The following is a 12,259-nucleotide window of genomic DNA, read 5'->3' as shown; positions in this document are numbered from 1 at the left end:
TAGCATTAATAGAAAATGTGTGGTTAAAACATCACACATCAGACTGAGGGCTAGTCTAGACTAACAGTTAGTGCTTGGGCAAGCTGGGATATAAATCAGTGCACACTGGGGAACTTTTATCATGCAGTAGCAGGGTCCACATGGACTGCTAGTGTACTGTAATTTACTTGCCATGCACTAACTGTCTTGACAAACCCTCAGAATACAGACTTTTTTTTCCTTCTAGCCTTTTTTGCTGCTCTACTTTGATTTTTTTGGTTTTGTTTACTTGATTTTTCCTTTTTTTTCCTTAGTGACCCTGACCAACTGAAGAAGGAATTAGATGAGCTGGTCAGTGCTATCGAAGAGTATTTCTTTCAACCAGAAAAAAATAAACTGCAGCCCAAGGCAGAGTAAATAATTAAGATGGTCTTTGCAGCATGTTGTGGGCAAAACCCTACACTATTTAAAAAGTAGGGATTTTTAAGGACCAAAAAAAAATTATTAAAATATATATTCTTACCAATATGTGTTCCACATCCTCTTTAGTCTAATGTCTTATTTTATCTGGGTAAATCAAGGGATTTCTTATAAAAACTAGCAACCAAAAATTGTCTGATACAGTGCAAATATGTTTCAATAATCAAGTCTTGTTCTAATAAAATATTTTATTGTACTTGCCTTGCCTTAATTTCTGTAAATGCAGTCTGCTTTTTACATGTATGTAGCCTAATTTGATAGCAAAGTAATGACCAAGTTTTTGATTATGTGGGAACTGGATAGCGCTGCATGAATGTCTAGTTTTATTTTTGCAAGGCAGGCTAGTTGTGTAACTAAGGGGCACTGGAAATCTGTGGATAATTTTGGTAAAACTGGGGTAGGCCGCCACACTTTATTTAACAATGAACCATGTGGACATGTTTTACTGCTATAAGACAATAATAATAATATGGTACAGGAGTAATGTTTATATACGATACCAGTCTATGGGAAGCCATGTGATGCTGTGATGTTACATTCACCTTACACAGAAGGAGTGCTCTCCAAGTTACACATTTCAGCTGGTATTATTTATACATAATACAAGTTGTATATCTCTTTACATGTCACTAAAATCCAACCCATCAGTTTGTCCCAGCTCCCTAACTTGTTGTTCTGTTGTTTTAGATACTAGCATTCTAGATATTGGTCCATGAAGGTGCCTCCCCTAGCTTGTACTAAGACATAGAATGAATGTATCTTGATTTTGACAAGTTTCTTAGATGCTTATGTCAAATGTTAACTTCTTCCAGTTGCTGATGTAATGGGATTATGGTGTAGGCTGGTTTTAGGCTACATCACTATTACAATATTTGTGCTTAATGTTGTTGGTGTTTAATGCATACTAATGTATATAAAAATATGGAGCAGGTAATATGTATTACTACATATATGCTAGTCATCATAAATTAGTCAATGAAGCAGGCCAGAATGGACGTTGGTTTTCTATTGCCAGGGTGTCTATGAAAATACATAATCTTTCAGGCAGGGGAAGAGGAAATGCAGCATCTTGGGTTGGAGTTGAGCATGCCAGCCCTGTGTCTTTCTCTAAAGACACTTAATATCATGCTGGGCAGAGACTGGCTTCTTGGTATGTATTTATATAGTGCATCATGTGATGCAGCCCTGATCTTTGACTGGGCCCATAATTACTTATTAAATACTACTAATGATAACGAGTGGGAGGGGTTTGCTATTGACTTCAGTGAGACTTAGGATGTTTCACTTTGTACAGAAATTCCATGCATATTGCTTTTCATTGCCCCTGTAGTTATCTTCTGAAAATGAAACGCAAGGACAACTCTAACTTATTGAAAACCATGGGAAGGACACACTGCAGTCTGGAATTATGAATATACTTCACTGAGGACCATATAATGTGTGTTTATTGTAAATGCCATATTAATGTTAGTTTGTAACTCAGCATTCTTGTGTGTTTGTTTTATTGTGCTAAAATGTATTTGGCATAGTATAAACCTGAATTGAATCTTGAAAGCAAAATATAATTCCTTTTAAAGTGAGATTCCTGTATTCCAATGGTTTCCTTTGTAAACAAGTGGTAAAATGGAAAAAATAGGGTACTGTAAAATAAATACTACTGATCTTACTCCATATATGGGTAGTTGCTAGGATTTTATTTTGACGCAAGGGAAAATGTTAGGCTGTACACAAGATATTAGGCTGTGACAACACAGAATGTTTATATCTAGACAGTTACATTGTAAGTAAAGTAATATCCTATTGCAGATGATATCTTCTTAGTCTTCAATGGAAATTTGATAGCAAAGCCCTGATCTCTTACTCCTTATTTCAATGCTTCTAGAATCCAGAGAAGTGCAGTAAGAATTAATTTGCTTCAGTCACCTTAACTTTAGAGCAAGGATTATTCTAAACAATAAAACCTGATGATTTGTGTAACCTTCAAAAAAGGGTACAGTGCTACTGCTGCCTGGCTGTCACTGTTCTATACGTTTTCAGAAATGTGACTTTACAAACCACCAAGATAATTAAGTGTAATTAAGAAGCAGTTAACCAAACAAAAAATATACCCTATATGGTGGAGCTTTTATGAAAATGGCAACAGAACATATTTGTTAAAACTAGCACATTACTTTTTAATTCAAACAATTGAAGGCTGTATCAGACTACATATGGATCTTATTGACAGCATGTAGATTTAAAGAGGAGGCAATAGTGAGTATGGTGGGTGTGCCAAAGATAGCCCAATATGAGGCGCTTAGCTGCTACAAGCTGTGAGAAGCAGAAATGCTTACTCTGTATAACAATTAAAATCCTATAAGAAATGATGGCCACAAAGTGAAAGACAGAAAACACAATGGGAATAATCAGTCAATTTTCAACTTGGTAAATGGTTAAAAGGACTGAATTTTAATGGGAGTCATTATGGTTGGCTCAGTGAATCTCATAATATGATCAGATGATAAAAATACTGCTAAGAATGACAGCTAGAGATGGGACACAAGAGGGGGGAGTACTTTGAATTACTATAGTGAATTCTATCCCAGTTTTCTAACTTGTGGGTCTTGCCCACATGCTCAGGGTCTAACTGATCACCATATATGGGGTTTGGAAGGAATTTTCCCCTAAGCCAGATTCGCAGAGATACTAGAGGTTTTTTGTCTTCCTCTGCCATGCGGGGCCCAAACTTTCTGGTTTGAACTAGAATAAACAGTGGGTTCTCGATATTTTAAAGACTTTTTAAAATCAAGATTTGAGAACTTCAGTAACTTCAGCCAAAAGTAATGGGCCTACTCCAGGAGTGAGTGGGTTAGGTTCTGTGGCCTGTGATGTGCAGGAGGCCAGACTAGATGATCCTGGTGTCATCTGGCCTTAAAGTTTGAGTCATAGAGACCAAGCACTTACTAAGTTTCAGAAAAGGAGACCTAAACATCAGCAGCCATATCTATGGTAGTTAGGATAAAATAATGGATATAAGCCCTTATGCATCAAGGCATAAGCCAACTATTAACTGATGGTTAAGAAGTTTGTCCTATGGGAAAATTATTTCACATGGGTCCATAAAAAGATTTCTTGCAACCAGTACTAGCCATTGCTGGAGACAGTCTACTGAACTAGATGGACCACTGATCTGATTCCATCTGTCAGTTCCTATGTGTAATTGTAATTTACATCTATTTACTGCTGTAACTCACCCAAAAATAGTTTCCTTTGGACTTTCACAGAACTCTTAAAATAATAATCTATATATGTAAACAGCAGTTCTAAAAGGTATGTTAAGATGGTTGTCTAGTCATGTAGCCACTTGGTAAAAGTATCTCCTACAGTTTATTACAAATACATAGAAATGGTTGTAAATCATGACATTCTACTAAATACTTTGGAAAGGAGCAAGAATGAAAATAGATTTAACTTCATAGCCAAAGATGGTACACATCTTCAATTTCTAGTGTTACTAAAAACAGCCATTGATTAACTACAAGGGTGCTCAAATATAACATGGACTATCTGAGTACCAACCAGTGGGATCAATGTTTTAACTTCAGTGAGACTGGAATTTTAACCAATCTGAATTTTTAAAAAATATGGAACTTTGGATTTCAATCTAATCTCAGCATAACTGGAGAGGGGGAAAAAACAGATTCACGATGGATTGAACAGTTTAGTAGCCTTTAGCCGGGTAAGTATGTTGGACTTTGGGGGGCTGTTTTTATCTTCATTCCACCCTCTAGATTTTTTTGGTGCATGCAGCATCACTTCCACATATACTTTCCTGTTTACCATAACCTATAATTTAGATGTGAAGAGGCTGGAGGTCTTTGCCCCTTGAATACTGCCTATTTAAGTCAAAAAGTTTTCAGAATCCCTCTCCATTCTAGATATGGGAGAAGGTGACCAGATTTAAATGGCTAGTTCCTGGGTTGATGGGGGGGGGGGGGTTGGTGGATTTTTAATGTTTTATTAGACCACAATTTCATACTGTCAGTATGATTAGCGGCTCCTACCAAATATTCCCCTTTAGTCTGATAAATCCATCATTCCACCAATCCATTTGTGTGTAGAGATGAATGTGGGAGTTGGAAAACCTATTAATTTGTTTCCCATTGATACCAAATCGTTTGTGAGAAATGGAGGCAACACTAAGGTCCAAACAAAATAAAACTACTCGTTGCTGACATTGTTCCTGGAAGTATGCTGAGTGTATTACCAGTTGAGTTCAGTGTTCATCTTGTGTAACTTGAAATGGGAATGGGCTTCCAGACTTTTTAGAAGAGTGGCTATCCATTTTGGGGGAGTTAAAGCAAACAAAATGAACCTGCTAGTCACTGAAATCTGACCCAGGCCAAAATCTGAATTCTGTCTTCAGGATTATTTTCATGAGCCCCAGGATTAAGCAAATTCTGGCAAAAATGATTCAGAACTTACTTCTCTCTGGAGATTGCGATCAGAGGCAGATAAAAGAACAGACGAGTTCTCCCACCATTCACTGAGAAAGAATCTTAGAGTGGCTTAGCAACTCATATCGGTGAGTAAAGCACCAGTGAGAACACAATAACTTGGGGATAGCTTTGCAGTGTGGCTGCTCACGCCCGGATTAAGTTTACTCAGGTGCTCAGGTTCAGATGCTGGTCACCTGAGTTTAGAGTGACCAGATGTCCTGATTTTACAGGGACAGTCCCACTATTTGGGGCTTCTTTTTAATATGGGCTCCTATTACCCCCAACACCCTGTCCCAATTTTTCACACTTGCTATCTGGTCACCCTACCTGAGTTAACTCTAATGAAGACATATCTACAGTGACGTGTGCCATGTGAGTACTAGATAGTGGGATCATAATTTTTTAACTTCAATTAAACTGGAATTTTCTGAGCAATCTGTATTTTAAAAAACATTAAACTCTCAATATTTGAACCTAATCTCAAAACAACTTGCGAAAGAAACCCAAATACCTGGTGGACTGAACAATTTAGCTGATAGGCTGCATGGCTAGCTCTATAGTACTTAGAAAATGAGTTTTGTTACTCTTTGCAGGTTTATATAGCCAATAACCTGAGAGATCTTGTGTTAAAAGTTCTCCACAAGAAAGCCTGCAGTTTTCTGTCACAGCACATCCAAATTTACCAATTTTGAAACCATCCAGACAAAGGGTTTTGTCCATAACTTCAATCCATTCAATTTTGTCTTTAATATATGTCCAATACATTTCAATCATTTTTGTCTGATCTGGGTCTTTATAGGGCAAATATTAATGAAGATCTTAAGTTGTATACAAGAAAAAATATTGCAAATGGGGTGAAAATTTTTATTTTTTAATAGGGATTTCAAGTGATTAAAAAAAATCATGATTTAAAAAAATTAATCGTGATTAACCACATTGTTAAACAATAATATAATACCATTTATTTAAATATTTTTGGGTGATTTCTACATTTTTAAATATACTGATTTCACTTACAACCCAGAATACAAAGTGTACAGTGCTCACTTTATATTTATTTTTTATTACAAATAATTGCACTGTAAAAAATAGTATTTTTCATTTTACCTAATAGAACTACTGTAGTGCAATCGCCTTATTATGACAGTTAAACTAGCATATGTAGAATTATGTCCAAAAATCTGCATTTAAAACAAAGTAAAACTTTAGAGCCTACAAGTACACTCAATCCTACTTCTTGTTCAGCCACTTGTTCAGACAAACAAGTTTGTTTACATTTCCAGGAGATAATGCTGCCTCCTCCTTGTTCACAATGTCACCTGAAAGTGAGAACAGACATTCGTATGTCACTGTTGCAGCTTCGTTGCAAGACATTTACATGCCAGATGCGCTAAAGATTCCTATGTCCCTTTATGCTTCATCCACCATTCCAGAAGACATGCATCCATGCAGATTACAGGTTCTGCTCGAAAACAATCGAAAGCAGTGCGGACCGATGCATATTCATTTTCATCATCTGAGTCGGATGCCACCAGCAGAAGGTTGATTTTCTTTTTTGGTGGTTTGGGTTCTGTAGTTTCTGCATTGGAGTGTTGCTCTTTTAAGACTTCTGTAAGCATGCTACATACCTCGTCCCTCTCAGATTTTGGAAGGCACTTCAGATTCTTAAACGTTGGGTTGAGTGCTGTAGTTATCTTTAGAAATCTTACATGGGTACCTTCTTTGCGTTTTGTCAAATATGCTGTGAAAGTGTTCTTCAAATCAACATGTGCTGAGTTATCATCTGAAAGTACTATAACATTAAATATATGGCAGAATGCAGGTAAAACAGAGCTGGAGACATACAATTCTCTCCCAAGGAGTTCAGTCACAAATTTAATTAAACACATTTAAATGGTGTCATCAGCATAGAAGCATGTCCCCTGGAATGGTGGCCGAAGCATGAAGGGGCATATGAATCTTTAGAACATCTGGCATTTAAATATCTTGCAATGCCAGCTACAAAAGTCACATTCAAACACTTGTTCTCACTTTCTGGTGACATTGTAAATAACAAGTAGGCAGCATTATCTCCTGTAAATGTAAACAAACTTGTTTGTCTTAGCAATTGGCTGAACAAGAAGTAGGACTGAGTGGACTTTTAGGCTGTAAAGTTTTGCTTTTTTTTATGGAGTGCAGTAATGTAACAAAAAAATCTACATTTGTAAGTTGCATTTTCACTATAAAGAGATTACACTACAGTACTTGTATGAGGTGAACTGAAAAATACTATTTCTTTTATCAGTTTTACAGTGCAAATATTTGTAATAAAATATAGTGATCAGTGTATACTTTGTATTCTGTTGTAATTGAAATCAATATTTGAAAATGTAGAAAAACAAAAAATATTTAAATATCAATTGGTATTCTATTGTTTAATAGTGCAATTAAAACTGCAATTAATTGTGATTAATTTTTAATGGTTTAATTTTTTTAGTTAATCACATGGATTACCTGTGATTAATTGACAGCCCTATTTTTTAGTATTAATGGACAATAAAATGTGCTAGGGAACTAAAAATACTTGCCCGACTAGGTATTTAATGCATCAGTATTTTCTACAATCATCAGTCTAAGAGATATGTGCAATAAATTACATGTCTGTCTCTAGGTAGTAAGAATAAGTCACGGTATTACCCATCTCCATAACTTGTTTTTCTCAGCAATACTCACCTTTCATTGTAGGCTGGATTATGTTATTTACCTTCAAGAAAAGTATTTGTACGTCAACTTAACTACTTGAAATGATACATTTAGTGTGTTGGATACATTTTTCTATGTAAATACCTAAAATGTTACTATTTTCCTTGCCAACCAGCCCTTTTTCCTCAGCAATAGCACTGAAAAAGTAAAACTTCTTTACTGGAATCTCCTTTACATGACACTTATTAAATATTTATGAGTTACAGTTTTTCTGGATTGGTATGAATTGATGTAATCATTCATATAAATCAGAATTTTATTTTCCTATTCAAATCCAGTGTTCATTTTGAGTTGTGTATGGCTGTTGCACTTTAGTGCTTATTCCTTGAGTAAAATACATTTTATTTGTGACAAAGTCCAGATGACTTGTACCTGATTGAGCTTTCAAGAAAGTACACTAAAATGGTATCTGAAGGATCATCACATAGTGTTTTGATGATAGCCACTCCAGCAAAGATTATTGCATCATTCTCTGGAACATGGTCAATAAGGTGTTCTCCACCTTTGTATTGAAGAAAATAGAGCAGAGATGACTTGTTGGTCTTTGCCAGAGTATCATCAGCAATAGCAAGAGGGTAGGAAACTGCTCCTAAAGAGTGGTTCAAGATTTCCCTGAGATCATACAAGAAATCTTGAAAAAAGAAAGAGTTTCTTGTTGTTATGAAGGATCATGTCTTTTCCAGGTACTTTTTGCTTTTGGTTTGACTTGATCTCTGAAAGTTTTCTGGCTTTTGATGGGAGAAAAAAAATGTTCTGAGTAGCAGAAAGCAGACGCTGGTTCAAGAAGTCCACCAGTGCAATTTTACCTCTCTTTTGAGCAGCAACCATGTAATTTGTAATCTCACTAGAGGCTACAACACTTAAAGACACTAGTCCATCTTGAGCATCAAAAGGATTGATCACGCATTCCATAGTGCACAGAATGCTCATTGTAGCTGTCTCATCATCCTGAATTTTTGTGCTGACAAGATCTTTCTTTTTCCATGCCTCTGGAGTCATGCCTGCCATCACTTCACGCTATCTCGTCATAGTAGCTCTTTTATGTTGTGACAAGATCCAACGATAAATTGCTGAATGGCTTTGTGTCAACCCAATCAAACCACCTTTTGCTTTTGAGACTTTATTATAGGTTATTCAACTGTCTGGTCACATGCGATTTAAGAGAACCCAGGTCCACTTTGATGTTGGGCTGTCCACTGTCCTCAAGCGCTGAGTTCTGTCTAACATTCTGAGTGTGTGATGGGCAGTTTCTCCATTTCCAGTCAATCTGATAGACGATACCTGGTATAGTTTGTCTGATTGTAAGAGAAGAACCAGGGCTTCATGAAGCATATAACTGAAAGATGCAACTCCCAGTCAGACGCTTGGGTTGCTCTCACAAAAGGGAGCAAGATTTGCACCAGGTTTATGTAAGAGCTCCAGAAGGCAAACATTGGGTTCTCTTTGCTCTTTCTCTTGACAAAGTCTTCATATTAAATGACTACATTGGTCATCATCTGCTCTACACAGAACATCAAACAAGACAACAGGGAATGCTAGTTTCATTTTCTTTTAATGACTTCTAGGTACTTATCTGCTTTGTCCATGGGAAATGATTTAAGTCTGGAATCAGATGCTGCATGTTTTCATACAGAAGTGTGTGTGCTCTCATGCTGCAATTATAACACTGTCCTCTTGGAACACTCTGATCCTTGGGCAGCAACTTCTGACTCTATCAAGATTGCCACAAAGTTCGGCATCCACAAATCCTTTTCCAAGGGCACCTAGAAATGACATGCAGCTATACAATTTGCCTAGCCACACTATCAAACGTCTTGTGTAGTCATCTTCTTTGCATTGGACTTGTGCTTTTGTATACATTGCTTGGTCAAAGACCAAGACTACATAATTAATTTCAGCTATCAGCTATACAGGACTTCATTTCAGAACTGTGTAGACAGTAGACATTTGTTTGGTGATGCCTGAATAACTGGAAGGTAAGGGATAGCTGATTTCTCAAGAGCACAGTCATGCTGAAGAGAAGTATGAAAACATGTCCCTCCAGGAAGTGTACATGAGTCAGCATTGAGAGCCTTCATACAAATATATGCCAGTTCATTTCTTAATGCAGGTTCCAGGTTTGATCTGTAACTGTCAGCTTTTAATGGGGCATGTGTATTATGACTCAAGCCTTGTGGACTTTGCCTCTTGTTCTGATGGTACTGCTTTACCACAAATCAATGGGGTGCTTTAAGAGAACGATATACACCTTTTGGCAGTGGTGCTCTCCTTGATGTTGGGGTTGATTCAGTGATGTGGCTCTACAGTATCCAGATAGGGTTTCTTCTCCAAAATCAATACGGTCCCATACTAGAACTGTTGAAGCCTTCTTTGCAAAGCCCAGTGGAATCTCATCAGAACCTTTATCAAGCTATAGCTGAGCAAGGCGTGTCTCACCATGGCTAATTACTGTATTTTCAGATGCACAATGTCCCAGTTTTAGTATGGCGACCACTTGTCAAGTGTCTAATTGTCAATCCAAGGCAACGGGATTTAGGTGACTGTTTTCAACACTTGGATTCAAGGTAAACAAACTCTTAGCAAAGTAATATGAGTTTACGGTCCACATCATCTGGAAGATCAATATAGCCAGCCAGTGTTGGTGCCTCTGATGTGCCAATAATCCAGGGCATCAAATTGTAAAGTTCAACTGCCATGACAGATGTTGCAGATTCAACACTTAAATTGATTGTTGTTAGTGGCCAGAGACAACTCGTTCCAGGAGTGTCATCCAACGTGCTCTTGATGATCAGTGCACCACTGTGCGGAGTCCTAGCTGACTGCATATCAGGAGCTTGTGTATTTACTGTTGATGATCTTGAAAGGGTAGGTCAGCTTGTGGTTGAAAAATGAATTTGTTCCTCTTCACTCACAGTTGTGTCTGTAGCTGTTTCTGCCTCTGATTGATAAGGAAGTCTATTAATAAATGTATTTTGTTGAAAGTGTATCAACGTACACCATGTCACTGACATTCTTGTGGTGTGGTATATGAAAGGTGAACTGAAGGAAGTTGCATATCAGACAGTATTCAGCTGGCCAACATTGCAATACAAAACCATGCATGATTTCTAAAAACAGGGTTCTCTACGGGGACATTTATCGTAGTTGTAAATCATGATTCTGCTACTGTGCTTTAAATTTGTTTTACTATAGTATTCAATAATTACTACAAACTTAAACAACAAGGAGGACTTGTGGCACCTTAGAGACTAACAAATTTATTTGGGCATAAGCTTTCATGGGCTAAAACTCATTTCATCAGATGCATGGAGTGGAAAATACAGTAGACAGATATATATACACAGTACATGAATTGCCCCCCTACTGTTACTCACACCTTCTTGTCAACTGTTTGAAATGGGCCACCCTGATTACATTGGCCTCATTACCACTACAAAGTGATTTTTCCTCTTGTTGATAATAGCCCACTTCCACTTTAATTGAATTGTCTCATTAGCACTGATCCACTACTTGGTAAGGCAACTCCCATCTTTTCATGTACTCTCTGTGTGTGTGTGTGTATATATGTATGTATTATATAATATCTGCCTACTGTATTTTTCACTCCATGCATCTGATGAAGTGGGGTTTAGCCCACAAAAGCTTATGCCCAAATAGATTTGTTAGTCTCTAAGGTGCCACAAGTACGCCTCATTGTTTTTGCTGATACAGACTAACACGGCTACCACTCTGAAACCTGCCAACAAACGTAAAGGTTAGAAAAATGCTGTGATGTTTAAATTTCCATTTGTGTCTGCCATGATTGTGCCTAAATGATTATGAAAATATTGGCCTATACAATATCACTTATCTGTAACTTGAATCATCAAGACCTTCATGTTTTTTTACAAGCTCAATGAAAATCTGGGTAAGAACATAAGAACGACCATACTGGGTCAGACCAAAGGTCCATCTAGCCCAGTACCCTGTCTTTCTACAGTGGCCGATGCTAGGTGCCCCAGAGGAAATGAACAGAACAGGTAATCATCAAGTGATCCATCCCCTGTCATCCATTCCCAGCTTCTGGCAAACAGTCTTGGGTAAGGGTAAGTCTTGTCATCCGCAATATCTCCTGGTCTACAATGAGCCTCTGGTGGATGACAGTGGCATATAAAATCTTGTAGGTTTTGCTGTACATCTGTTCAACACAAGTAGGTTTATCCTTATCTACAAACTTTGTCAAAAATCTTGTGTAGTCTCTGTAACATGTTTTATGATACTGGACTTCAACTGCCATACTGTCCTGGTATGTGATGACAATATTCTGATCCTTCAGTGCTGCAGCTCTTTTTATCTTTACTGCATCTATCATTTCTGCCTGGTCTAGTTAATCTTGCATTTATGTTCCACAGTGAAGTATCACTTCCTTTTCTGGTATATGATGCAGATGGCAAGAAAGATTGGTCCAGACACACAAACAGGGAAGGCAGATATTGACCAAAGTGTCTTCCTGGGGTTGGGCGAAGATGTGGAACTGGTGCTGGAAGAGGTACTGTCCATCAGTCTGTTTCCCTGTAATATTAACTGCTGGACACAGCATT

The 12,259-nt window shown here is 37.4% G+C and overlaps 1 protein-coding gene across 4 annotated transcripts in view; it reads left to right on the top strand.

Moving 5' to 3' along the window:
• Positions 1 to 2,041, top strand: part of PGM2 (phosphoglucomutase 2) — a 29,484-nt gene extending 27,443 nt beyond the window's left edge. The window contains exons 14-16 of one of the 4 annotated variants that reach the window (XR_005599275.1): positions 294 to 330; positions 1,475 to 1,609; positions 1,790 to 2,041. Coding sequence is in view for 2 of the 4 variants with exons in the window: in XM_039541346.1 (XP_039397280.1) it covers positions 294 to 396 (103 nt within the window). In the remaining 2 variants the exon portion in view is untranslated. Of the gene's footprint in view, positions 1 to 293 lie in introns of all 4 variants that reach the window. The other 3 variants (XR_005599274.1, XM_039541347.1, XM_039541346.1) reach the window with 3 other exon arrangements.
• Positions 2,042 to 12,259: the final 10,218 nt, after the last annotated feature.

The sequence above is a fragment of the Mauremys reevesii genome, linkage group 5 (assembly GCF_016161935.1).
Source record: "Mauremys reevesii isolate NIE-2019 linkage group 5, ASM1616193v1, whole genome shotgun sequence".
NCBI classification, from domain to species: Eukaryota; Metazoa; Chordata; order Testudines; family Geoemydidae; genus Mauremys; species Mauremys reevesii.
This window is presented reverse-complemented; position numbering and strand designations above follow the sequence as displayed.